Raw genomic sequence first — 27,325 nt, 5'->3', positions numbered from 1 at the left:
TCAGCTGTAACCCAGCCTGGGAGCCCCCCGTGCCCTCGCTCTTTTGCTAAATTTATTTCACAGCTTTGCAGAACTGGCTCAGCCGGGTCAGAACTCTTCCATTATCATTTTATCGCTGCCTCTTACTCTGTAATTACAAGCTGCTTCCCTCACCCCCCTCCCTCCTCTCCTTCCCCAGCCCCCTCCAAGCACAAGGTGGGAGATGCTGGTCTTGCTTTAAGCTCCTTCCACGATTTGTCTCACCCACTGAGGCCGGGGACAGCTTGGCCCTGCTTGCAGCAGATAAGCCAGGGAAGGTGGCTGGGGAAGCAGGGGGAGGATGCTGCTCTCCAGTCCCCCCCCTCCCCAAGGATTAAAATATTCAGATGCACCGATGAATAGCAATGAGAGCTGGAAATGAAGGCCTGGATGCTCAGAGCTGGAGAGGTTGGAGTCAAGCTGGCAGGAAGGAGATGAGCTGCAGAGTCATGGAAGGCTGTGGCACATCCCCTCGAGTGTCCTGGGCCGACCCTCAGCTGTTCCCAGGGCCTGGGATGGGCCAAAATTGTGCCAGGAGAGACACAGAGATGTGCAGAACTCTCACTATGCCCTGTGGGAGTGTGCAGAGAGGCTTTGGGAGCCCTGGTGGCCAACATTCCCAGCAAATTCCAGTGGGAGGGAAAGGCCCTTGAGGAGCATCTCAGATGCAGAGCCAGGAGCCAGCATCTCCCTGGACTTCCAGCAGCTCCATACAGGACAGACAGCCATGGGAGCCCGGGGCTGGCAGGGTCACCAGAGGACTGTCCCCAGCCAGCAGGGTCACTGGGCCCCACGGAGCAGCAGCAGGACCCCCACAGCAGGCACCCTCTCTCCCAGACCCTCCCCAAAGCACCAGGCTCCAGCACAGGGAAGGGGCCACGTCCTCCCCAGGGAAGGAGCAAAACTCAGGCTGAAGGGCTTCCCTGGGAAGTTCGGGGAGAGGAAGGGACAGGCAGAGGGATGTCCACACCCCTGGGGCTCTGTGACATCTTGGCCATGGGGATGAGACATCACGGGACCCCAAAAGTGAGTTTGGGATGGAGGTGGCCACTGTCCCTGCCCTGGGAGAAAGAGCCAGTGCCCTGCTGTGGGGACAGGGCCCGGATGCAGCTGGACCAGCCAGCAGGGCCTTGCTTTGTTGTAAAATTTGGCTTCCTTTCAGTCACCTGTGAGCATGAATCAGACAAGAACTCAGAGGCAGCATGAATACACACACACAGGGCCAGCTCAATTGCCCATGAGAAGGTTCATGTAATTAACAGGCAGCCAGCTTTTCTTTCATGTGACAAAGAAAGGATGGGGAGGGCTGGGAGGGTGTTTTTCTGTCCCCATCCCCTGAGAGCAAGTTCCAGCAGGCCTGTTCACAGGAGCAGGGAGCACAGCACAGCCTGTGAGCAGGACCCCGGGGGCGGGGAGGGATGCACCACAGGCCCCTGATTTCCCTTCATGCACAAACTGGGTCCTTTCCCATCCTTGGGAGGGTTAAAGCCTTTCCTCTGCTAAACCCACAGTGCAGGGAGCCCGGGATTGATAAAATGGCACGAGGATGGATCTTTCTGCTGAGCAGGCCCCCACCCTGTACTGGAATCCCCCCCAAGATCACTGGGGCCAGCATTTAACTCACATCCATCCCACACCCACCCCACGAACGCCCGAATTCCCAACCCTGGAGCACACCTGGCTCTGTCTATGCGGTTCAGCCCAGTGTCCACAGGCAGCACGGAGCACAAAGACACCTCGGTCCCTCCCTAAAACAAAGATCACAGCCCCTGCTCGGAGCTGAGGATGCCACCCCCTCCCTCCGCTGCTGAGGAACATTAAAACCCCATTAACCTGGGGTTGTTGTTAATCATGCAACATTACCCAGTGGGGACAGCCCTGACGTGTGAGTGCCCGGGCTGCCGCCGGCTCCCCCGGCCCGGCTCCAGGTGACACAGGAGAAGGTGGGATTGGTTTATAACCGCGCGGGCCAGCTCCAGATAATGAATTTCCTGCACCAGGCAGCGCAGGGAAGCTTCGCCGAGATTGGAAATAATCACCCCGAGGCAAGGCAGGGAGCGGACTGCAGCCGCCTCTCGCCCTGCGGAGGATAATCCCCTTTGTGACTGGGCTGAGGGCAAGGCGAGGAAACCACGATTCATCATCGGCTTGAACCACATCCATCCTCTGGAAGATGATTTCCGGTCCTGCTGCTGAGCAAACCCAACGGCAGGCAGAGATCCCAGGCCAAAATCAGCCCCGGAGCTCAGGAGATGGTCACTTTGGAGACCTTCTGGGACACAGAGGGGCCGCCTTCAGCACAGCCTGGACAGGTGAATGCCAGGAGAGCAAAGCCTCTGCCTGCACGTGTGCATGGAGGCTGGAGCCCCATCAAGCCCTCACAGCTCGGTGATATTAAAGCTTTCCCCTCATGCATAGAAGCAGGCAGGGGGGCTAATTGCTTCTTATGACACTATAATGGTAGGACTATTTACACTAGATTAAAATCCAATTCATAATGAGGTATAATAACTTTGCAAATGCCAGGATTTGTCAAAGGGTGAGGAGCGCCACCGAGACAGAGCTGAGCAGCCTCGGACTTGGGTCTGAGCCCTGCCTTGGGAGGAAGGAGCTCTCGGCAGAGCCAGGGTGGGGTTCTGTTGGATTCTCCCTCTTTGGTTGCTTCTTCCATAGGTTAAGCAGAAGGGCTGGTGGAAGGGAGCTTGGGGATGAGCACGGCCCTGGAACAGCTTTACAGCCAAGCAGGCAAAGAGCAAAGGGCTCTGCTGTGCCTGGAGTAGGGGAAACGGGTGCGGGCAAGAGGTTGGATCAACCACAGAGCTGCTGGGCTTTACCTCAGGAACTGAGCTCCTTCCCCAAGGAAATTTTGTTCCAGCGGCTGATAAACTCAAGTCATGCTGGGATCCACCAGGTACCAGGGGTGCTGAGGCAGCCTCTGCACCAGGATCAGGCACTCCTGTGGAAAACCTCCCTTGCTGGGTGTCACAGACTCTCAGAAAGTCGCCCTCCCTGCCCAGAGGCACCATGACCCTGTCCCAGCACCCCTCCAAGGACAGAGCACACACGCACAGCCCCAGCACTGCCCTCTCCCCCCTGGGCTGCCCCTGCAGTCAGGGGGCATGTTTGTCCCACAGGAAAGCCAGGCCTGGGATTGGATCCAGCCTGGATCTGCTCCGTGCCTCTCCGTGCCCTGTTTACGGATGTGACCTTGAGTGAGCCCAGCAACACATCACTCCTGACGGGCTCAAAAGAGGAATTTATTTATTCCCTGCCAATGACATGGACTGATGGTGCCCTCTGAATTCCAAGTAGGACTCGGCTCTGCTTTGACAGTCTGGGTGGCTCTGCTGGAGAACAGGCAGGGGAGAGAGCCCACCAAGCTCCATTTCCAAAGGGAGCATTGCCCCCCAGATCCCAGGGCTCTGTGCAGTCCCTGGATCCCACCGAGCGGGCTCAGTGCAGTGCTGGACCCTTGCACAGGGGTTTAGGGAATGGAACTCAGCTGTGCCATGGTCACAGAGGTCTTCTGGTGGATAGCAGCCCCAGAGAGTGCTCCAAAGGCCTTGCCAGCACCAGAGAGGGACCTGCTCAAGTCCCAGAGGAGGGGTGAAGCCGTGCTCAGGTAAGCATGAGCTCCAGTGTGCTGACGTGAGTCACTCTCCCAATGCCAGCAAGCCCTCCAAGGCTTCCCACACCTCTGTTTGCGTCCAAAACCAGCCATCTGCTAAAAAACCTGATGGCAGAGCCTCCAGAAAAGCAATTCTTCAGCACAAAAGGCTGTGAATTTGTCACTCGTTCTGCTGGACACCCAGTACCCCCAGCTTGTCACTGCTGGGTCACACACATCAAGGACAAGGAGAGCTGGAAGGAATATTGATTTCCTGAAGGGTGAAGCCCTCTCCTCCAAACAAACTCTTCCCTGATGGGATCACTGGAAGAGCCACCCTGTGCACAGGAACATAGGAGGAGAGCTGAGTTATAAAAATAGCAAAAACCTTAACACACCCCGCGCTCGGAAGAAAATCAGCTGAGCCTCAAGTACAGCAAAGACAAACTGAATTGTACCAAACTCACATTCACCTCAGCAAAGGGCTCTTCCTGGCTCCGTGGAGCATTCTCCCGATGCCCAACATGAGCCTGTCCCATCAGCAGGACACAGCAAGCCCCATTCCAACCTCTTCAAGAAATGTGAGTGCTTTTGGTTGGATCAAAGCCTTGTCCTCAGCTGGTGGCAGAGCCGGGAGAGTCCTGGCAGCCACAGGAGTGGCCGAGGAACCCTCCGTCCTTGGGGGGAATGGACTGTCCACCAGCCCCAGGGCTCTGCTGGTCTGCAGGGGGTGTGGGGAGAGGGGAGAGCAGGGGTCTGCCAGGTAAGGACCATGGAAGGGTCACCTGGACACACCCTGCCTCATGGAGGGGCTGTCAGGCTTGAGGGAGCTGCCCCTCACACAATTATACAGATCCTTCCTAAGGGGAGATGCTCATAAGGTCACCGTCCAGCAGAGCATGGAGATGTTGGATGTATCAATATGTTCAAGCTGTAAAAGAGGAGGTGTCAAGGAACCCAGCAGAGGGAATGAGGCCCAGGAACACCTCTGACCTCACGGCATCTCCAGCATCAGTCCAAGAAGTTTCTTGGCCAGGGTTTGAAGCAATTATCTTCTGGCAAACCTGCTTCCCTTCGACTCACCAGCACTGAAAAGAAAAACACCATTTTCCCCCATTCTGTTTTTGTTTGTGAGAGGGAGCGAGCAGCGGAGCAGAAAGGGATCGAGGGGATGGCACAGCATCCCAATTGGAAAGAGCCAGTGGCCACTGCCCAAGTAAAATTCCAACTTTATGACATAATGGGCTTTTTCTAACCAGCGCTTGCTATTAACTTCAGCACTGGCTTAAACTCCTTGGCCTCAGGCACGAGCAAAGCAGAGCTCACACACTGTAAATGTTAATACTGCTTTAGCACTGTAATAAGCTAAAAGGTGGATGCAAGATCTGGCACATTAATTCCTTTTTTCATCTTTTTAGCACATTTCAGGGTAATATGAATAATAAATATTTGAGCTCATGAAGGTTAACGGATGGATAACCCTGGAGACTGGGACTCCCCAGGTAGGAAGGCAGCAGTTCCTTTCCGCATGTCAGTGTCTCCAGCAGTGAGCCGGGGAATTTGCCTCCTCCTGAGAAGTCAGAGTTTCCTCTTGGCAGGGAAGAGTTTGACATTAAAACTTGTTGCCCGGCACTTTTGTGCACACTTCAAATGTTTGGGCTGGGGAATAAGTAGAGGTGGATGTTTCCAAGCATCACTGGGCAAACCTGTGGAGGGAGGGAAACCTTCTCCATTCCAACACAAGTTTGTTCCCATGGAACAAGAGCCAGGTTTGGTCAGCAAAGGGCTCTCAAAGCTTTTTAGGCATCTAATTCCTCATGCAGGCCGCTCTGGGTTCACCTGAGGCCTGGTGGCAGAGCAGGGGAGCTGAGCATGCACCTCCAGAATTTTAAATTCCAGCTGAGGTAATGTCCTAAAGGCAGAGCACTGCATGGGCCTGACCCAGATGTCACCATCAGCCCCAAGGCTCCTGTTTTGCAGGTATTGGGTCTAAATTAGAAGGCTTTGGTGTCTGTGACAGCCACACAACAGCCCAAGGAGAGCAGCTGGGTGCAAAGCTCTGCACATCACCTCTGGATTGCAGAAACGTGGAGAACAGGGCTTTGGGAGAAGGTCACACTGCTTTGGCACCCACTCAGGTGCCACAGGAGTGCTCCAGCCCATCCCAGAGCCACGTGTGAGCTTTCAGGGAAGCAGCCTAGAATGGATAAGAAAAATCTACTAACCCCAAACAAGGACCATGTCAGGAGAGAAAGGACAGGTCTGGTGACCCAGAGAAGGGTTTGAAACCTGTGCTTAGAGGGAAAACACTGGAACATGAGAATTCCCATTGCTTATCTATCAACAGAGACCTGGCAGGCAGGAGCTCTTGCTGGGAGAGAAGGGCTGGGGATGAACAGGAGTGTGATCCCTGGGGATGGAGGATGTGGGGCTTTCCCAGATTCCATCTGCTCTGGCAGCTTTGTCTCATTGACCCTCATGGTACAGGCAACACCTGAGATATCGTGTCTGACAAACCATCTTGCTGGGAAAGGCCTGATATTCCAGCAGAAATCCTAAAACCCTGCTGCCACCTTCCTCTGTGGTCGCAGGCAGGGGGACACGAGCCCTGTGGGACACTGGGACAGCCAGGGTGCCAACCAGCGCTGGCCTGGGTGTTAGGATGTGAAGCTGCAGGAGGAAGGTCCTGGCCGTGCAGGGATGAAATCCCCGTCCTGCCCTGCACCTGCAGGGGCTGCTGGGGGCAGAGATGCTGCATCCCCCGCTCAGATCCCTGATCCATCCCCACCAGCGCCGCAGGAAAGTGGGGTAGGCAGAGAGCACCGCGCTGGCGCTGCTCAGGGAGGACGGCCAGGAGCTGGCAGGGGACACGGGCAGGGCAGGCTGGAGGAGCCCAGGACGGAGAGGGGAGCCAGGAGGGAATTGGGGTGACGGCTGCCAACCGCTGCGACCCTCAGCGCGGGGAGCAGCCCCTGGCAGAGCCCCGGCGGCCGGGGGAGGTGGAGGCGGGGGGCTGCGGGCGCTGCCCACCCTCCGCCGTGCCCGCCGCTCGCATTTGCGCGCTCCGCGCTCTCCGGGCACGGCTGCGCATCCTCCGCCAGCGCCGCGAACCCCGGGCCGGGGAGGGGGAGCTGCCCCCCGCCCTTTGGGGGTGCGTGCCTGGATGCTGTGTGAGGGCAGCCGTGAGCCCCCCGCCCTCCCTGCGGCACCCCCCGCCTGCCTCTCGCTTTGCTCACTGTGGCGTGACCGCCGAGCCCCCCTCCCCTGGCAATCCTTGGGGGATATCAAGGGCAAGGAAGAGAAGGGTTACCTGGAGGAAAGGGTTGCTAAGCAACCCCTCCCCCCGACCCCCCCCCAAAGCACCGCAAACCCAAAACTCGTTCCAGGCCTGCAACCAGATTAGCATATTAATGAGGCTGTAATTTCCCCGGAATTGTCTGCACGTCTATGCCCGCTCACAGCACACTGGCCCAGGAGTTTGCTATGCAAATAAACTGGTTTTACAGGCTGTGACTTAATTAACTCATCAAGTTCATCTTCCTAACAAAAAAGGCAGACTAACTGCGGATTAATGGACCTGTGTTTGCTCTCCTTTCTCTCCCCCTCTCACCCACTCCCTCCCGGAGGCACTGCCTCCCTGCAGATCCTTCCATCCCCGGCCACTCCAGCCTCAGTGCTGGGGAGATCCTCCAGCCTCACGAGGAGATAAATCCTGGGAAAAGAGATGGGGAGGGGGGGAAGGAATCTTAACGCCGCTTCCAGCAGAGTCGGGGAGGTTTCCTCATCGACTTCAAGGGGAATAAGATGGATCAGGCCTCGAGGATGGTAATTACGCCTTCAGTCGAAGCTGGCAGGTGACCACTTATGAGAAGGAGGTGGCACACGGTGACGCTGTCTCTTTAAAATGGTTGTCTCTGCGCGGATCAGGGGTCGGGGATTTTGGGGAGGCGGATTAAGGTACCATTTCTAGGGGAGCTCTGGCAATCCCGCTCCTTCCCTAACGGCGCAGGGTCAGAGCAGGCAAGAGGGATGCTCTCCCTCCTGGGTTAATTAGCAAGGCCCTTCCTGCCCGCATCCCATGCTCAGAGGCAAGGTGTCTTTTGAAAACTACCCCCAAAAAAGGTAAATACAAGGATTTGCAGAGCCACTGAGGGAAAAGTTCAGTCTGTATTCAACAGCAAATCCCCGGGCTGGGGAGCTTCCTTTGAACACCAACATCGTTATGATTTCACCTCCCCTTCCCTACTTCTCTGTCACCCTCTTCCTTCCCTGGGAAAAAGGAAGGAATTTCCTGTGGAACCCGGACAGGGCACAGATGTCCCCGCGTGGCTCCCACCGAGGCTGGAAGCAGGAGGAGCTGGCTCAGCCCCCAGGCTGTGTGTGAAGTGACTCCAGTCGGAGATGAAATGTCTGAGCGGATCTTTCCCCTTTTAATTCCGGCTGTATTGTTAGTTAATTGTAGTTTGAGCTCCAGGGAGGTTTTCCACGGCTCAGAAGGTGGCCTGGGACACTGAAGTCAGAGCCTGGGGTGGGAATGGTTGCTTTGCCATTCATAGCATGGATTGTGCCAGCCCGATGCACAGAGCCCTGAGGAGTGCAGAGCCCCGACTCCCAAATAAGCAACGGGACATGGAAGAGCAGTTAAATATCTGCAGGGAGGGGATCTGAGCACGGACCAGGCTCCTCTTGGAAGTGCCAGGCAAGAGGACAAGAGGAGCGGGCAGGGACCGATGCCCAGGAAGTTCCACCTGGACAAGAGGAAGAGCTTCTTTCCTGTGACCAAGCACTGGCCCAGGTTGCCCAGGGAGGCTGTGGAGTCTCCCTCGCTGGAGGTATCCCAGAACCATCTGGATACCATCCTGTGCTCTGGGATGACCCTGCTGGCCCAGATGACCTGACTGTGGTCCCTTCTAGCCTGACCCACCCTGTGACTCTGGTGACCCCGTGGCCATCCAGCTCGGGCCCTTGGCTTCCCACCCGAGGTGGCCACAGCAGATCCCTGTACCACACTCCCACAGCCCTTCCCTCACCCTCAGGCCGCTGGAATCTCCCCATGCAGTCTCCCACGGCTCTGTGGGGTGGGAAGGGGCTGGTTTGCAGCCAAAGACTTCCTGGCTGCTCCAGACACTCAGCTCTGCAACTCCTCCTCAGGAAAGCTCTGCAGAGCTTCACATCTTGCTTGAAAGTTTGGGAGCATTCAAATGACACCGAGCTGAAGACCATCCCTCTCCCAGCCACAGCCTCTTTGGAATAGATTTAAGTTGAAGCTTTCTTGCTAAATTTGGTTTAGACTGGACAAAGTCCTTGGAAAAAATCTAACTGTACTCAGAGGCTTCTCTGCATTCACAGGAAAATGGACTGGCTGACCTAAAAGGTCTTTTCCATCTTTAATTTCGGTGGTTGCATGATTCATCCCTCTTCTTTGAAAGCGTTTCCTACATGAAACGTCTCATCAGAGGAAAAAAAATTATACTAAATAATCTTTTTTTTCATTCCCTCTCCTCATTGTCAGAGCCTGGGAGAGGTGAGGGATGTGTCTGCTCCCACATGAACCCAGCAATGCAAGAGAAATGGCAGACCAGGACTCGGCTTAGCAGCCAGGAAGGAAGCTGCTCATGCCAGGTGGGGTAGGAGGAGTTATGCTGGAGACTTCCTTCCCAGGAGCAGAGCTGTTCCTCACTTTCTCAGATCAGGAGAAAACACTGAGCTGGAGAACCACAGCCATCTCCCAAGGACAGAGGAATGCCAACATCCCAAGCGAGGAGAGGACATCCCTCAGGCTGCTGCTCCCAGGAGATAAAATCGCAGTTCCTCGGGATGTTCTTAGGAATCAGCTGTGGGCTCTGCATTCCTAACATCCTCCAGGAATTTCTCCCCTAAGAGCTTGTCCAGTTTCCTCTCAATTCATTCAGCTCCTGCAGCCAGGAGTTCTAGAGATAACTGCTTGCAAGAAGCACAGTGTGTCTTAGATTTTGCTTCTGCCACCTTCACCTGAAGGCATGAAATGGGGTTTGGTCCCCCAAACATTTGGAAGTGCTGCCAAAGACATCACATAACCTCAGGAGGCAAAAAGCTCCTGAGGTCAGCCAAGACTTTCCCCTGGGAATGCACAAGTTCCCATCTTCCAGCAGCCCTGCATGGGGAGGGAACGGGGAATTACCCCAGGCGAGGGCACGGGACAGATCCCTTGGCTTGTGGCCACCAGGCCACCCCTCAGCCTCCATCACTGAGGCACTCCCCCAGTCCTGGACAACCCCAGGGAAATTGTCCCGTCCCTGCATCCCTTCACTCTCTGGATTCCTGATTCCCCAGTGCTGGGCTTGTCTCTTCTCCCACGGCTCTCTGGTGACTCCCTCCTCATGAGGAATAAACTGAAGATCACCAAATTATTCCTGTTTTTCCGTTGGACAATGCCTTTCAATCCAACCCAAGAACTAGTCATTCTTTTCCCACATGCTCAGCAGTAGACGCAGGGTGATGTTCCTGGGAAACATCTACTTTCAACTGGTTTCTGCTTTAAAATTTGAGTGTGAGGTTGGATGCAGGCTCAGATCAGGTGATTTCCAGAAAGGCCGGGGATCTGCTGTGCTTTGGGGACCCCACTTGAAGCCACTAATCTGACGGCATCAGGATGGGAGGGCAAAGGGGGGTAGAGCTGCTGTCCCCAAAATGAGGGGAAGAGAGGAAAACAAAAGGGCCAAACCCCTGCAGGAAGGCAAACTCAGCATCCCATCCTGGCTCATTTTTCAGTGAGGTTTTGCCAGGGATTTGGGGATCAGAGGTGGTTTGAATGATAATTAGCCATCCTCAGCCATCACCCAAGGGGTGTTTGTGTGAAGAATTGTTGTGACCAAAATATAGGATTTTCAGTTCTTTTTATTTCGTTGATTTAGTGGATTTTTTTTCATTCTCTCTTTTCTTCCATTTTCTGGAAGCGCAATAAACCCAAAGTCCTCCAGCATCACCCCTCCCTGCAAAATGCAGATTTATTTTTTTCAAAACAAAGACTAAAGCTGAAGTACTTACAGTCAGGGAATCACCAAAAATTTGAACACCTGCCAGGTACCATTTCCACCCTTAAGAAGTACCAATCCTTTTTCCAGATGACATTCCAGGACATTGATTTTTTTTTTTTCTTTTTTTTTTCTCCAACATCGCTGCTACTTCAACAAAAAGGGGAAAACGGTCTTTCTTATACCAAAGAGACAATCCAAGAGATGGAAAACTGGACCTACACAAGCCGAGCTTTGAAATTAAAATCTGCCCTTTCAGGTTTAACGAGGAGAGTGATAAAACAAGGAAACGAATTTACAGAGGGAGACATCAACCCTCAGCTGGCAGCCGGCCGCGGGGGAGGCTGCTGCCTGCCCACAAGTTGTGGGGCAGGATGCAAAATTCACCCCCAGCTCACACTCCGTGGGAGGTCAGGCTCCACGCTCGCCGGGGTCCCTTCTGGCCCTAAAATCTATGAATCTATTGATGCTCTGAGGCTTAAAAAGCAGCAGCTGCTCCTAGGCAGCACCTAGTTCTCATAAGCATTTGGAATAATGGATCCATATTGTGCCAATGCATACTAATGTTAATATACATTTGCAGCGCACAATGTGATGGCTTTGGAGACACCCAGGTGTCAGATGGAATCAGTGTCACTGACACACCGTACCAGGACTCTGCTGCAGGTCCCTGTTGGCTTCTCCACCGGGAAGCTTTTGCTTCTTGGAAATTATTGCGTTTATCCCTTATGGTTCTGTGGGGGGAAAAAAAAATAAAAATTACAAAGGGATTGTACCGGGCCCCACCGCAGGATTGGTGCCTGGGGTTTGCAGCCAGCCAAAGGCTTGCTCAGGGTTTGGGATGGGGATGGGAGGGAAAACAAAGAGGAGCTGTATGAGGTGTGCCAAAGGAGTTCAGCTCTCCTCTCACGCACCAACATGAAGAAACTCGGAGCCAGGGCTGGGTGCTGCTCCCAGCTCTGTCCCTGCTGAAGTCTGGAGGAGTTGTACAAAGCGTTTGTGAGCCAAAGACCTGAGCCTGACTCTGCCGGGCTTAACGCCCCGAGCTTTCAAGTGCAGGCTCAGGTTCATCTTCCTCACAGAAGGAAGACGCAAGAACAGAAGGAAGATTTCTCTCCTGCAAAGGGAGAATGGCCTCTTTGGTTGCTGCTTCGGGATTGTGGGGGCACAGGAGGAACAGGCTCCCCCCTCCAGCCCCACTCCCTCCACACCCACGAACCATGTGCTGGTGTGCAAGTGGAGAGAAGTGCTCTGGGTGTGGGGTGTCAGGTGAAGATTTGCAGCCCTGACCTGCCCTGGGTGCCTTGTGAGGATTTAGAGCACCTTCACATTCATATACACACAAAAATACCTCATCTTCTCACAATTAGCACCAGCCTGGCCTAAAATCCCTGCCCGGACTCCCTTGTCGTGCTGATATGAGCCCACACGGGAAACTGCCCATCTCTTTACAGGAATTCAGGACAGCAGCACGGCGCCCAGCAAGTCCTCAACTCTTTGAATGCTCATTATTCCAATTGTCCAGTCAGTCCCAGTGCTCGGGACAAGGGGATTTAGTCATCACCCAGGCACTGCAAGGATTAAGGCTGACCCTGCCTTGGGACTCACCCAGGCTGGACTGATCCTTGGCCATCCCCGTATCCCTGTGTGAGGTGATAACTTCCAATGGAAAATTAAACCCGTGTTCTTCTCCTGATGGTTTTCTTTTCCCACGCCACCATTAAAAAAAAAAAAAAAAAAAAAAAAAAAACAAAAACAAAAAAAAACAAACCAAAACCAAAACAAAAAACTTATCAGAAATATTAAAAGAAAATAAAAATGAAAGAAACCAACAGCTTCCCAAGCCCCCAGGGACTCTGATCCCCTGTAAGCCCTGCACAGCCCCGCAGAGTACCCTGCTTCTGGACCTTCTCTCCTGACTTCCAGATACCCTGGGAAGCCCAAGATACCCAGATATCATTGGAATACCCCCACAATCAGAGCAGGTGGAGCTGTTCTCGTGGTCCTGATTGTGATTAAGGGAGGCAGGTGTGCATTTCCAGTGAGGACTTGTCAGCAGAAGGAAGCGGGGATGGAGGAGCGGGGGAATGCAGGAGAGAGGGAAAGCAGCGTAGCCCTGAGCCCAGGCGACAGTGACAGTCCGAGCACACCGAGCACTACTGCACATTAGGCAGCTGATGAGGTTAGAGAGGTCCCGTGCAGTCTTCCCGTTCCCTGAGGCAATGGAGGAATTATCCCATCCCTGCCCAACATGAGGCGCTTCTGCCCCGGCCTCTCCCCCGGGCTGTGAATCGGTGTTGGAGCGATCTAGGCCGAGCTCAGCCCCGTTCCCGGCCCCAGGACAACCCCAAAAACCGCTCTCTCCTCTGACCTGCACAGAGAGAGAGAAAAATCCCATCACCTGATATAAAAAGATGGGGCTGAGGGCTGGTTCAGCTCCCCCGGAGCCTGGGTACGTCAGAGAAGGCAGGGCCACGGAGATGGGTGTAGCAGGGGGAATGTGCGTGTGCAAGGGCTCGTTTTGTGTGTAACGTGGCACAGCGACGTGCTTCCGAGCCGCGGGGCTGTGGGGAACGAGGATTTTGGGGCGTGGGTGTGAGCAGGGGCCGTGCACACGCGTGGACACGCACGGAGGAATGCGGGGAATGTGCGGGGCGGGCGGCCAGCGCAGCCAAGGGAATTGCGGGAGAGGGAGAGGCAGACAAAGAGCTCTGCGGGCGAGCAGGGGGACACCCCGAGCCCTTCCCCGGGGGGATCCCGGCCAGTCCTGGGGGGGACACCTCGCAGGCGGCCCCTGCTCGCTGTCCCGGGAATGCTTTGGGTGTGTGAGCATGTAAGGACAGGAGCGATCGCACAAATACCCGACGCTCGGGGTTCGCCGCTTCGTTTCCCCCTTCATGGGGCTCCCCCCTGGGCTGGCACCGCTCAGTCCCCGGATTTTTGGGGGTCGTTTTTAATCGTAGCCGCTGTAAAGTGAAAATAAACCCGCGCTGAGATCCCGCCTGTCCCGAGGGGCGCGGCAGGGCCGGTGCCCGCAGGCAGAGGGGTCCTGGGCAGCGCAGCCCCGCTCCCCTCGGGATGAAGGACTGGGGGGGGCATTGCGGGGGTCCAGTGGGTGTCTGATAATTCTACCGCCGTGTCGGCAAAATTTCCGGATTTTCTGGCCGAGGTGATTTTCTGCGGGAGAAGGGAAACGGGAAGTGAGAGAAAAGCAGAGAGGGACAGAGAGGTGGGAAAGGGAATGTGTGAGGAATGAGAGGGGGAAACGAAAAATAAAACAGCAGAGGGTGTGGGGAGAAAGAAAGGAAGAGAGAGAAAGGGAGGAAGAATCGGGAGAGGAAAAGAGAAAGAATTGAGGGAGGAAAAAAAAAAGGAGACAAATAAAAAAGATAATGAGGGAAAACGGGGGAAAAAAAAACATAAGGGGAGAAACGGAAAAAAATAAAATGAGAGAAACACAGGAAAAAAATTGAGATAAATAGGTGGGGAAAGGAGAAAAATAATAACAACAACAACAAAAATAAATAAAAGAGAAAAAAGGGGGGGAATGCAGAAAAACAGAGAAATACAGAAAACCAAGAAAAATATAAAGAAAAAAGGGAGAAAACAAAAAGAAAAAAAAACGGAGAGGGGAAGATCGAGGTGGAGAGGACGAAGGCGATGGAGCATAGGGCAAGGTGGAGGGGACAGCCGTGCCCGGTGCCCGCAGGACGAGGCGAGGGACGGAGCGGGGGGCTGCCGGGCCGGCGGGGCCGCGCTGTTCAGCACCCTGGAGAGCTCCGGGGCTCCGGCGGGACGCCGGGGACACCGACGGGGACACCGACGGGGACACCGACGGGGACACCGACGGGGACACGGCGGGACCCGAGGCCGCCATCCCCGCGGGTTCCTCCATGCCCGGGGTTCAGCCCCGCCGAAGGCATCGCTCTCAGATCCGTCCTGGCGAGGGACTCCTCTTCCGCTCGGGACGTGGAAGGCAAGGAGCGGCGTTCCTGCTCCACTTTCCCCCTAAAAACCTCCTCCTCGCTCCTCCCGTGGAGCTGCTCCCCCTCCCTTGCCGGCTCCCTTGGCTTCGGGGGCCGCTCAGCCCCCCCGTGTGTCCCCCCTGTGTCCCCCCCCTGTGTCCCCCGTGTCGCCCCGCGGTGCCCGACAGCAGCGAGGTGGGAGAGCTGCGCTCCCCTCATCGCGCCCGCACGTGCGGCCCGAGCGCTCCCCCCTCCCTGTTCCCCAAACAAACCCAAGGGAAGGGAGGAGGACCCCGAGGGGCGCAGCCTCGCCCCGACAGCTCTGGGGGTCCCGTGCGCGGGGGGTACCGGGGGTGAGACCCCTGCCAGTGCTCTGCTCAGCCACGACCCCCGACGGGAGCACCGGGGCGAGCTCCCTTCCCCTCCCTGCCCGGCCAACAGCTCCACAGCCCCAGCCCTGCCCCCCGTGTGCCCCCCGAACCACCCCCCCGCTCCGGGGGCTTCTGCCCCGCCAGGGCGGGCTCCCCACGCACCGGCTCGCTCCGTCCCGCCGCTGCTATGCGGAGCTCCGCGGTTGCCGCCGGCTTTTCTCATGCAGATTCCCTCTTTCACACCTCCCAAACAAAAGCAAACGGGGGCATCGCCTCGCCGTGTCAACACACACGCTCATTAGCGGGGAGGCGGCGGGGGGAGCGGGTGGGAACGGCTCGAGCAGCCTCTCCGGGGGGGCGGTCGCATCGACGGGAGGTTGTAGCGGGCCGGGGATCACCCGAGGAAATTTGGAGCGAGTTCTTTGCCGCAAGTCACTAAGTTTCCGAAGGTCCGGGTTTGCCCGTCTCCGGCTCGTTTCTGTCAGCACAAGCTGCTCGCTGCCGGGCTTCGCCCACCCGCGGTTCGGGAGCTCGGGGAGCGGCACCACCGGGAGCTCCGGGCCGGCTCCGCGGAGAGCGGGACCCCGAGCAGGGCCGGCTTAGCCCCGGGAAACTGCCAGGGCGGTGGGAATGGGGGTCCAGGCATCGTGCTGGAGCCAGGAAGGGTTGGGGGTGCAATTAAAGCTTCGCCAATTACCGCAACCCTCAGGGAAAAAAAAAAATAAATAAAAAAAAAGGACTAGTTAAAATGGCTGTGGAGAAGGCGGGAGGTGACCGTGGAGAAGCGGCACCTCACTGGGCTCTGTCTGCCCCCAGACCCGGCAGCGGCAGCCCCGGCCGGGGTTCCGCGGGGTCTCAGGGCGCTCCGGGGACCGCGCTGCGCACGGAGCCCGCACCGACGGCTCTCCGAGCTCCGGCGGTACCCGTTTCTCTGCCCCCGCTCGAGATTTTTGTGTCTTTACTTTGGTTTGGTATTTATTTTCCTTTTTTTTTTTAATTTTTTTTAGTGGTGTGGTTTTGTTTCCCTTTTTTTCCCGTTAAACCGCCTCAACAGAGCCCGGTCCCGCGGCCACTCCGCCTCTCCTGGAGCTTCTCCCTGCCGCCAGCACCGCCACTCGTTTGGTGCCTTTGCTTCCACCGAAACCCCGTGCCGGAGCCCGGGGAAAGGAAACAAAATTATTCGTTACAATGAAGTAAAAGGGGTAAAAACCCCCGAATTAAAAAAAAATAAATCCCCCGGTTGCTCGTTTGCATTTGGGCTGCGGCGCGGCTGGAGGGGCTCGGTTTGTTTGTTTTCTTTTTCACAGCCCCCGGCGATTCCAGCAACACCCGTGGGGAGCGAGGAGCTGGAGCATCCCCGGCACCTTCCTCGGGCCCCTTTTGGGGATGGGGAGGAGGGGGAGAAGGAGCCGTGGGTGGGGGCTGCGTGGGGCTTTGTGCGGGGCGGGGGGCCCGCATTGTTCGCCGGCGCTGTGCGCGCTCGCACTCACACTCACACTCACCTCCTGTCCCCCCCGCCCCAATAACACGGAAATTTCCATGTCCCAGCTGCTTTCCCCTTTTAACCTTGGTATTAATTTAGGACGGATCTTTTTAAACAGCCCTATAATGCATTCAGACGCTGCTGGAGGTTTATCTTTTTTTTTCCCTCCTTTTTTTTTTTTTTTTTTTTTTTTTTTTGTACCGTGGGTTATATTTACACCCAAAACAAAATAATTACACTTTTGTTGGCGAGAGAAAGCTGGTGATTAGACTGTGGCTCTTTGCAGCAAACCCTTTCTCAGTGGTACACCAGGACAATTTTTCACGGCTGGGTGAAATCAGACGCGGGAGGTAATGAATCCTGTGAGCTATTTAAATTTACAATTTGTAACGCAGTCACTCAGAAACGCCTATGGCCCGGCGAGGAGATGCTTGCTGGGTTTGTTTAATGTTAAAACCTGCCCCGTCCCCCCTCTTACCAGGGGAAAGGAGGGGAGCGCGGGGGGAGCAGCCTCGCCCGCCGGCAGCGGCCCCGCGGAGGAGCGCGGAGCGGCGCGGAGCGGCGCGGAGCCACCGCCTCCCACCGCGCCCGGGCTCGGCATCCTCGGGCCGGCCGGAGCCGCCGAGCCCGGCTCCGCTCCGCGCTCCTTTCCCGCCGTCATCGCCGCCTACAACCCCCAAAAATAGTTGGTAATATCTGCAAAGTCGGCGGCGGAGCATCCGAACAGATAGATAATTAATTACAAAACACAGGGGGAATATGCAAACCGCGTATTACAAATTCTACAGGGCTTAACTGATTGGAAACAGATTATTATCTTGTTTGTCTTTTGTCTGTTTCACTTATCCCTCTGCCGTCTGTTGTGTTGTAAGTTGATACACTTTATTCTTGAAAGGGGATTTTTTTTTCTCTCCTTTAATAATATAGTAAATTCCATCAACATCTTGTATAAGCGACGCTGCTTCTCCACGCATCACCCTGTTAAAACACAAAAGGTTTATTAGTTACATATAGGTGGTCTTATGGGCCCTGAATTACCATCTGTTTCCGTGGGGGAATGTGGCTGGGGGGAGTTTCTTGGGGCTCGGGGTGGTTTTTCCCCTCCTCCCTTTCCCTTTGGATTTATTTATTCCTTGGCTTTGGAAGGAGGAAGGGAGAGCCGAGAGCGGCCGCGGGGAGCAGGGGAAGGGGCGGGGGTCCCCGGCTGGGGGTCTCGGCTGGGTGGAGGGAGCAGAGGGTGGCCGGGAGGGGCCCGGGGGGGTGTGCGAGGCCGCGGGAGAGCAGCGCGGGTGCGCGGGCACCAACAAGAGCGCGGGTGCCGCTCCCGCACCCTGCGCGGGCTCTCCATACGGCCCTGTTCATCCAGAGGTTTATCCACAGGGCACAGCCGGGACGGCCCTGAGCGGGATGCGGGGGCTCGGCCCACGCGTGTGCGGGTGGAGCTGGTGCGGTGCGAGCTCACATCCCCAGCCAGGGACACGCGGGAGGCCGCGGATCTCCGGCTCCTCGGTATCCCGGCGTTTCCCCGCCGTGCGGGGACCGGGGCCTGCCCGATGCTCCCGCCCGATGCTCCCCGGCCCCGCTCCCGTGCTGGATGCTGCCCCGAAATCCGTGCGGACTGCGGTGGGAGCGGGCCCCGCACATCCCCGCACATCCCTGCACGGCTCCGCGGCTCCCAAATTCCTCAGAAGCGCCGAGAGAATCCCGCAAACTTGGGCAGAGCCCGGCGGGAGCGCGGCCGCGATCGGCCGTGGGTCCGCTCCCTCCTTCTCCTCCCCGTGCCTTCGCCTTTCTCGCCCGCTTCTCCCCTTTTTAACTCGCTGCAGTTTTCATTTCCTTTCTTCTCTCTTCCCTGGATTTTTCCCTTCTGTCTTTGTTTTCTTTTCTTCCACCTCCACTTCTTTTCTCCCTCGTTCTGAAGCTTTTCCTTCGCCCTTCCCTTTTGATTTCCATTCTTTTCTATTCTTGCCGTTCTTTTTGTCTTTTTATTTCTTTCATCCGTTTATTTTTCTTTTCCTCTTCTTTTTCCTTCAATTTCCTCATATTCTTCCTTGCCTTCTTAATTTCCATGTATTTTTCCTTTCGTTCATTTATTTCTTCTTTCTTTGCTTCTTTGTTTCTCCCTTATTTTTCTTCGTTTTTGTGTGTTTTTCCTCTGTCTCTTCTTAGTTCCTTCCTTTTTCGTTTCCTTTAATGTATTTTTCCTTTCTCTCTCTCCTTTTCCCTTTCTCTATCTCTTCTTTTCCTGCATACATTTTCTCCTTTTCCTCCTGACCTTTTTCTCTTTTTATTTCCCTTTTCCTCCTCTTTTATTTTTCCTCCCCGAACCTTTTCTCTCTGTGTATTTTCTTATTTCGATTCTCCCTCTTTCCACAAACATCCCTACACACGAAATCTGCTCTTCTTCCCGCCGATGCCCTCGCGGATTTGTTGAGATTTTGAGGTGGGAGTTTTTGGGGGGGGGGGTTTGTTGTTTTTTTTTTTTTCTTGGAGCATTTCCCAGAATCAGGATGCTCCAGAGCCACGGGTTACTTCGGGCCGAAGAGAAGGAAAATTTTAAAAATTTAAAAAAAAAAAAAAAAGTATTTTTTTAATATAAGAATTTAGGGATTTTGGCTAGAGGAAACGACGGGGAATGGGAAGGAAGGTTCGGCCTTCACCTGCCCCGCCGTTTTCCTCCTCCTCCCCTCACAGCCGGACCCCGGGGCTGCCTCGTCCCCTCCCGAAATCCCCGGGAAACGGAGGGAGAACCGTAGCCCCCGGGCCCGGGCTGGATCTTCCTCCCCAAAACCCGCCCTGACCCCGGGCCGGGGCCGCTCCTGTCCCTCCCGCGGGGTCTCAGCTCCGCTGCACCTGGAATTAAAGAGAAAACTCAGTGTGGGAGGGGGGAGCCCCCCGGGCCGGGCCGGCCCCGCTCCCCCCGGGCCCGGGGGACAAAGGCCGGGGGGGTTCGGGGGGGCCGCATACCTCCGGGGGAACTTTTCATCCCTCTCCGCTGCGGGAAGGAGCCCCCGGGCCTCCTCCCCATCCCCACCAACCCCTCCCCCCTCCCAGATACATCCCCCCATCCTTCTTTTTCCCACTTGTTGCTCCTGCAGACAAAAGCACCTCTTCCCCTTGTACAAAACAAACAAACACCCCCCCCCCAAAAAAAAAAACAGGTGATGCTCTGGCCCAGAGCAAGTCGGGACCCGCCAACTCCAACCCGAGCATCCCTTGAAAAGAAACAAACGCCAATTAAAATAAAAACGAAAGGAAAAAACGGCGGGGCCAGCGGTTTTTTGGCCGTGCCCCCCCCGGCCCCCCAGCCAGGTGCGTACTCACTTCGCGGCCCAGGTACAAGCCACCCTCAACAATAGAGGCGCGTTGTTTTTTTCCCTCTGTGCCAAGCACAAGGCTGGAGCCAATTTAGATATGCTATAAATTAAGAGGTTGCCATGGTTACCGTCCCGCCATTGGCCGCGTCCCGGGTGACGCTGCCCTCGGCGTCACCAAATCTGAATAAGGATGCGCGAATTACTAAGGCGGGGGACAAAGCTGGCGATGGGGACAGCATGAGAGTGGCGGCGCGGCGGCGGCGGAGCACAGCGAGGCACCGGGGCTGCCGGCTGCAGGGGGGGGTTCATGCACCCCTCCCGCCGCGCCCGCTGCCGCAGAGCCCGCCAGCAGCGCGGCCGCCGCTCCGCCGGCTCGCGGGCCGCTCCGCAGGCACCGGAGGGCGATTCGGGGGGGCGTTTAGTATTATTGTTATTATTATTTCTCGGGGGTGGTTCGGATTGTTTTGGGGGGGGGCGTCGTTTTTTCCCTCCCGTCGTCGAGGCTCCGGAGAGAAGAGGGGGAAGAACTTGACAGCCGCCCCGCTGCCCTCCCCTGAATTTTTTGTTGTTCCTTCTTCTGTATTCTGTTAGTTTTTATTTTCATTTCGCTGGATTTTATTTTCTTTTCGGGGGAGTTTTAATTTTTATTTTATTTTTATTCGCCTTTATTTTATTCCATTTTAATTTATTTGATTTCTTCTCGTTTAATTTCTTTTGATTTGATTTTATTAATTTTTTTTCCTGTTTTTTTTTTAATTTTTATATTCAATTTTTAATTTTGCATTATTTTCTTCTGCTTTTTTTGTTTGGTTGGTCGGTTTTCTTTTTGGTGGTTTTTGTTTGGTTTTTTTTTTTGGTTGGGTTTTTTTTGTTTGTTTGTGGGGCTTTTTGCTCTTTTTTTTTCTTTTTTTTTTTTATTTTTGCCGCCGCCGTGTGCCGGCGCGGGGCTGGCTTCTCCTTTTGAGCGTCTCCATCCCCCGGCGGAGGTTATGATGGTGCATTGTGCGGGCTGCGAGAGGCCGATTTTGGACCGGTTCCTACTGAACGTCTTGGACAGGGCATGGCACATCAAATGCGTCCAGTGCTGCGAGTGCAAGTGCAACCTGACCGAGAAATGCTTCTCCAGGGAAGGGAAACTCTACTGCAAAAATGACTTTTTCAGGTGAGTCCTCGCCCCCACCCCATCGGGGAGGGGAGGGCGCGGAGCTCTTCATCCCTAGGGTGACCCCCGGAGCTTTGGGGGGCTCAGGGGGGTTCCCCTCCTGTCCGTCCCCGCCGGGGCTCCGCACCGCCCCTGCCCCATCGGGAGCAGCCCCCGGCCCAGGGAAGCCCCGGGGGGACCCGGCGGCCGCGCTACGGCCGCTGCTGCAGCCGGAGGTGGGGGCGGCGAGGCTGTGCCCCCCTCCCCATCACCTTTCCCCGCCAGCCCCGGGCCCCGCTCCGCCACTGCCACCGCCCGCCCCGTCGCGTCAGGCCTCGCTGGCATCGGGGGACCGGCTGTGTCCCCCGCCCCGAGCCTGGCCTGGCACCCCAAATTCCCCTCCCGGGATCGCAGGCCCCGGTGACAACGGTGACCTAAACCTCCCCCCCGCTCCCCCCGGGGGGGGGGGTGCACCTTAAACGCCCCTAATGACCGCGATAAGGTGCCGGCAGGGAATTAGGGGCCGGCGTGGCAAAGGGGGGGCCGTGACTTATGACTCCTAATGCTCGCACTACATCAACGTCACGGCGAGCAGCCAGGGAGGCACAAGTTGTGCCGCGGGCCGAGGGGAAAAAGGGGGGACCCTGCGAGGGCGCCCCGGGGCCTGGCAGCCCCCCGGGACCTCGGGGACCCGGCAGCGACAGCCCCCGCTCCCCGTTCTGGGGGCAGATTTTTTGTTTCTGTTGGGTTTTTTGTTTGTTTGCTTATTTGTTTGTTTTTGGGGTTGAGGGGTTTGCTTTTATTTTTGTTTGGGTTTGGTTTTTCTTTTTTCTTGTATAATTTTCTTTTTTTGTTTGTTCTGTTGGTTTGGAGGGTTTTGTTGGATTTTTTTGTTTTGTTTTATTTTGCTGAGGGTTTTATGTTTCGTTCTTATTGTTGCTTTTTTAGGGGGATTTGGGTTTTGTTTTGTGGGGTTTGTGGCAGGTTTTGGTTGTTTGGTTTCGTTTCTTTTTTCTTTTTCTTTTTTTTTTTTCTTTTTTTCCTTGGAAGATCGTTCCCAGCAGATTCGAATTCCCTGGATTTTTTTTTTTTTAATTAAAAAAAAAAAACATTTCCTGGGGGAAAAAAAATCAAAAACACACCTAAACGCAGACCCGCTCTGGGAAGGGAAGGAAAGGAAAACCGGAGATTTACAAAGCACTCTTCCCCACCTGGAAAAATTCCCCCTCTGCAGAGCGGGACGGGCTTGGGACCATGGGACGCTTTGGGGAGCTCAGCTCAGCCCCCTCCTCCGCCGCCCGTTGTTCCGATCCCTTTCTCCGTCTCTCCGGCCGTGCTCAGCCCCGTTTTCCCCACGGGATTTTCGGGCCGGAGCCCCTCGCTCCCCTCCCGGGAGGCACCAGCTGAAACGAAATCCTGCCCCGCGGAGCGCGGAGGGGACCCCCGGCCGCTGTCCCCTCCCGCGCGTCCCTTCTGGGGCCAAATCCGGGCGACGATGCTCGTGTGTGTCCCCTGCGGGTGGGGACACCCCAAACTCGCGCTTTGCCCTCAGCCCAGGGGATGAAGGCTCTCCTCATCCTGGCCCCAAAGGCGCTGTTCGCCTGCTCCCCCGAATCTTCCATCGGGAGATGCTGGAGGATCAGGGCTCCCCGTGCGGTGGGATTGGAGGAGGGGGCTCGGTACCGCACACACACACGGCCCCCGCCGCGGCCCACCTTTGCCGGGGCTCCAGCTCTTGCTTTTCTCCCCCTTCCCAGGAGGTTTGGTACCAAATGCGCTGGCTGCTCCCAAGGGATCTCTCCCAGCGACCTCGTCCGGAAAGCCCGGAATAAAGTCTTTCACCTGAACTGTTTCACCTGCATGGTCTGCAACAAGCAGCTCTCCACGGGCGAGGAACTCTATATCATCGACGAAAACAAATTTGTTTGCAAAGAGGATTATTTGAACTCTCCCAGTTTGAAGGAAGGCAGCCTCAACTCAGGTACGAGCTGCTCAGCCCGCCCGCCGCTCCGTCCCCGCCGTCGGTTCCTGCCGGCGGCACGTCCCGGCCGGGCAGGAGGTTTGGATTTGTGGGGTGAGGGGCTGCACCCCGCGGCCAGCTGATCCGTCAGGGGAGGGAATGATTTGGGGTGAAAGGCTTCGAACCGGGTGGAAACCTCCGTGACAGCCCCACGTGGGACGCGGACACGCGTGGGATGAGCTCCCCGCTCCAGCCTCGGCTCCTGCCCCGCGCACGGCCCCTCCGGCAGCGGGGATGAGGGGCGAGGGGAGCCAGGATCCCCCCGAGGGCTGGCTCGGGAGCCCCCCACTTCCCAGAGCCCCCCCTGCGAGTGTGCCCGGTCCCCCCGCGCCGTGGGGCTGATCCTTCGCCTCCTTTCACCCAGAGGCAAAGCTCCCATTTGACTTCCTTGGAAGCTGTCTCTGCGTCAGGAGAGCAGGGCCAGGCCCCCTCCTGCTGTCCCAGCCGTGCCGGGCGCCCCTGCTCACCCCCTTCCGTGGGCTCTCTCTCCGTCCAGCACCCGGGGCCGGATCCTGCCACGCCAGTCAGTGGGGCCGCTGCTGTGAGCGAGGCGAGTAGAGCTTGGCCTTGGGGGGGTGCCGGCTGCAGGGTCCCCGGGGGGGACACGGGTGCTGGGGGCGGGGGACGAGCCAGGCTCCAGGCAGCGACCGGGGACTCCCCAAACCCCGACAGGGACCGGTGTCATTTTTCCCAGTGGCGCATCCCGCTTCCCGGCACGGGGGGTGCAGGGAGAGCGCCGGGGGCAGCGGTGGGCCTGGGGGATCGCCCCCTCCCCAGGTCCCCCCCCTCCGGCACGGTGCACAGGGCTGGAGCGGGCGGCGCTTGCCCGGAGCTCCGCGTGGTGTTGGGGGGTGATGCTTTAGGGGAACCAGCGGGGCAGAGGCCGTCTGCACCCCTTGCTGCTCTCCAGCACCCCCCAAGCCCTCTCCTGGAAAGCAGGCGGGCCGGGGAGGACAGAGGAGAGGGGGGTCAATCTCTCCCCTAAGTCATCCACCCCCCCTTTCCTCTCTGGGTCTCCTTTACAGTGTCCTCATGTACAGACAGGAGTTTGTCCCCGGATCTCCAGGACCCCATGCAGGACGACACCAAGGAAACGGACAACTCGACCTCCTCGGACAAGGAGACCACCAACAACGAGAACGAGGAGCAGAACTCGGGCACCAAGCGGAGGGGGCCCCGCACCACCATTAAAGCCAAGCAGCTGGAGACCCTCAAAGCTGCCTTCGCCGCCACCCCCAAACCCACCCGCCACATCCGGGAGCAGCTGGCCCAGGAGACCGGCCTCAACATGAGAGTCATCCAGGTAGGGCAGCCTCAGCGCCTCGGGAGCGAGAAGAAGGGTCCCGCTGGAAGCACAGACAGTTCGGGGCTGTGAGAGTCTCCCCCAGGTGCCGGGAAGGGGTCGGGGCACCGAGGTTGGTCCCTCAAGGAATGGGAACGGGCCATTTGTCCCCTGCCAGCGTCACCACAGGCCCAGCCCTGCAGCCACCCCACGCTGAGCGGGGATCCCCCAGACCACGGGGAGGGATGAAAACCATTCCCAAAACACGAGGCAGCCTGGTTTTGCGCGGGGCCGAGCGGGATCCCCGCCGTGCCAGGAGATGGATGCTCCAGCCTTGCCGAAGCGAGAAGCATCCATCGCTCTCTGCAGGCAGCCGGCACTTCCTCACCGCGCTGCCCCCGTGAAGAAAATCCCTGCGGAAATGCGGGGATTAATGGGCTTTAATAGAGGCATTAATAGGGGAGGACTCTCCGGCTTTGCCGGGAGCGGAGCTGCGATTCCCGGCTCCCGGCAGAGGGGAGCACGAGTCCCGCGGGAGCGCGCTGTGCTCGTACCCCTGAGCTGCCCCATCCCTGGGGGAGCGAGACAATAATCCAGACGCCCCACCAGGCTGCTGAGGCGTGCGATTCGGTGGAGTCAATGCCCGTGGAGAGGCGGCCACATCTCCCCTTTCCCTTTTATTCGCATCCTCACCGCCGGCTGCTCTGACTCCCTGCCTGCTGCCCCGGGTGCTCATCCCGCTGCTCCCCGCTTTCTGCCATGATCCAGAGTCCTATCCCCTTTTTCCTTCCCACGTTTCCTCCCTTCTTTCCCCGATCCATTGGGGAATATTCCCTCTCCTGCATTTTCCAGCTGCGGGGACCGAGGCTGAGGATGTGCATGTGGCAATGCAGCTGGGGGAAGGAGGGGCAGGATTTTAAATAACCTGGTTATTTGTGGGGTGCGGCGTCCCCATGTACTTTTTGAGGTAGCAGCAGCAGGAAGGGGGGTCGGTGTTGGTAAAAAAAAACCCAACCAAACAAACAAACAAAAAAACCGAACAGATGTTGGAAAATTGTGGGTGGATATTGTGGGCGCAAGATTTCCCAGGGCAGATTTTGGGGTATGGGATGCCGGTGACCCAGAGGGGTCCCTGCTGGCCCAACCGCGGTGGGCACTGACACCAGCCCGGCCGCAGGTGTGGTTCCAGAACCGTCGGTCGAAGGAGCGGCGGATGAAGCAGCTGAGCGCGCTGGGCGCCCGCCGGCACGCGTTCTTCCGCAGCCCCCGCAGGATGCGGCCCCTCGGCGGCCGCCTCGACGAGTCCGAGATGCTCGGCTCCACGCCCTACACGTACTACGGAGGTGAGGGGCGGCCCGCGGGCTCCCTGCCCCGTCCCCGCTCTCCTCCTTTGTTCCCCACCTCCCGTTCTCCGCGCCTTTCACCCCCGCGCGTGCCCGCAGCCGCGCACAGGCAGAGCCAGCCCCACGCAGCCCCACGGCATTGCGGGGCCCCTCTCCCGCGAACAAAGCCCCAGCTGCGGGGCTTTTGTCCCCCTTTCAGGCCGCATTTGTTCCAATTACCTCCCGGGCCCGCAGCATATGGAAGGTCAGTGCGGCCCGACGGGACGGGATGGGCGCAGCGGGGCGGCCCCGCGCCCCCCCTCTCCCCCCGCGCCCCGCAGAGCCCCCCCAAAAGCTGCATTTTCAAAGCCTCCCATCTGACCAGGGGCTTTCCAGGCACCCCTTGTTGCCCTGCAGTTAGTTCCAGCTTTCCAAGCTGCTTAAACGAATTCCACATTATACATATATATTTTGTGGTTTTTTCCTATTATATATCATTTCTCCAATATACATATATATTTTCCCGTTATATACATTTTCCCCGTTATATATATATTTTTTTGCCCATTCTTTTTATATTTATCTTTTCCCCATTCCCTTTTTATATGGATGTATATAAATATGTGCATGTTATTTTTTTTTCCTCCCCCCATTAATTAAGTACTAAACTGAGCCCATTTTCCTGGCCCCCTCACCTCTCCCAGGCCGGATTCCCCTCCCTCCCTCACTCCAGGCTGGGCAAAAGAGAGGTTGTTGGGCAGTGCAGCTTTTAGGACGGGCTCATTTCTCTCAGGGTGGACTCAAACTTCACCCGCTCTTTGGGACCCCCTTCGGGAGCCAGCAGAGCATTTTGGAGGGGACAGCACGGGGCTGGTTTGGGGTGCAACGGGATTTCGGCAGCTTTTTATCCCCAAGAAACCTGATCCATCTTTTTTTTTCCCGCCCTCCCCACAGATTACCAAGGTGACTACTACGGGCCGGGAGGCAACTATGACTTTTTCCCCCACGGGCCGCCCTCCCAAGCCCAGTCCCCGGCCGACTCCAGCTACCTTCAGAACTCAGGACCCGGCTCCACACCCCTGGGACCCTTGGAGCCCCCCCTAAGCGGACACCACTCCTCAGAAAACCAAAGGTACACGGATATGATCTCGCACCCCGACACCCCCAGCCCCGAGCCGGGGATGCCGGGCTCGCTGCACCCCATCCCGGGGGAGGTCTTCAGCGGGGGGCCCAGCCCGCCCTTCTCCATGTCCAGCAATAGCGGCTACAGCGGGGCTCTGTCGCACCCCAACCCGGAGCTCAGCGAGGCGGCGGTGTGGTAGGCCCGGCGTGGGCACGCGTGTGCGTGTGTGCAGGGGGAAACCCCCCCCGGTCCCCCCCCAGCCCACGCGTGTCCCCCTTCTCGCCCCGCAGCAAGGGCGCGTCACGGATAAAGCCGCCCCCGCCCGATGCCAAAACGCATCCCGGCATCCGCCCGTCCTCCCCATCCCCGCACCCCCCGGGACCTCGGGGTCACCCCGCTACCTCCCCCCTCCCGGCACCTTCCCCCCGACACGTTTTTTGGGGGGGCGATGAAAGGTGCCCAGCCCTGCAGAGCCCGCCGGCGTCGGGACCAGCGCCTCTCGGACCAAAGCTGAACTCGCCTGGACACAGGTCCCACCGCCCCGGCGGCACCGCGGGAGGGGGGCTGCGGCAGGGCTCCCTCCTGCTGATTAGCATCCTTTTTAATTATCCCCGACCACAGGAAGGCGGGGGGAAATGGGGAATAGCAGGAATAACTCCCTCC

General features: G+C 57.1%; 1 protein-coding gene and 1 long non-coding RNA gene across 4 annotated transcripts; one reads left to right on the top strand and one right to left on the bottom strand.

Annotated features, from left to right (window-relative positions):
• Positions 1-10,186: 10,186 nt before the first annotated feature.
• Positions 10,187-12,559, bottom strand: LOC136298862 (uncharacterized). 3 transcript variants are annotated; one of them, XR_010723396.1, is made up of 4 exons: positions 12,533-12,559; positions 12,247-12,341; positions 11,553-11,755; positions 10,187-11,372 (listed from the first exon to the last, which is right to left on the bottom strand). It is a non-coding gene; the product is annotated as an uncharacterized lncRNA (long non-coding RNA). The 3 variants fall into 3 exon arrangements; XR_010723395.1 differs by lacking the exon at positions 10,187-11,372 and having other exon boundaries at positions 11,515-11,755; XR_010723397.1 differs by lacking the exon at positions 10,187-11,372 and having other exon boundaries at positions 11,515-11,613.
• Positions 12,560-20,763: 8,204 nt separating this feature from the next.
• On the top strand, positions 20,764-26,861 carry LHX5 (LIM homeobox 5). The gene is made up of 5 exons (XM_066199894.1): positions 20,764-20,936; positions 22,673-22,896; positions 23,961-24,238; positions 25,395-25,560; positions 26,494-26,861. Exons 1-5 carry the CDS (start codon positions 20,764-20,766, stop codon positions 26,859-26,861), a joined length of 1,209 nt encoding a protein of 402 aa, XP_066055991.1.
• The last annotated feature ends 464 nt before the right edge of the window (positions 26,862-27,325 follow it).

This window comes from Chamaea fasciata, unplaced genomic scaffold (assembly GCF_029207755.1).
Source record: "Chamaea fasciata isolate MVZ Bird 193981 ecotype frontalis unplaced genomic scaffold, bChaFas1.0.hap1 SCAF_18, whole genome shotgun sequence".
Classification (NCBI taxonomy): Eukaryota; Metazoa; Chordata; class Aves; order Passeriformes; family Sylviidae; genus Chamaea; species Chamaea fasciata.
The sequence above is the reverse complement of the archived record's forward strand: the minus strand, read 5'-3'. Positions and strand labels throughout refer to the sequence as shown.

Excerpts from the sequence above, each read along its gene's own strand:
- LHX5 (XM_066199894.1), top strand. The coding sequence starts at position 20,764 with ATGATGGTGCATTGTGCGGGCTGCGAGAGGCCGATTTTGGACCGGTTC. Across the intron at positions 20,937-22,672 it reads TGCAAAAATGACTTTTTCAG|GAGGTTTGGTACCAAATGCG; the intron begins GTGAGTCCTCGC and ends CCCCCTTCCCAG. Across the intron at positions 22,897-23,960 it reads GGAAGGCAGCCTCAACTCAG|TGTCCTCATGTACAGACAGG; the intron begins GTACGAGCTGCT and ends TCTCCTTTACAG.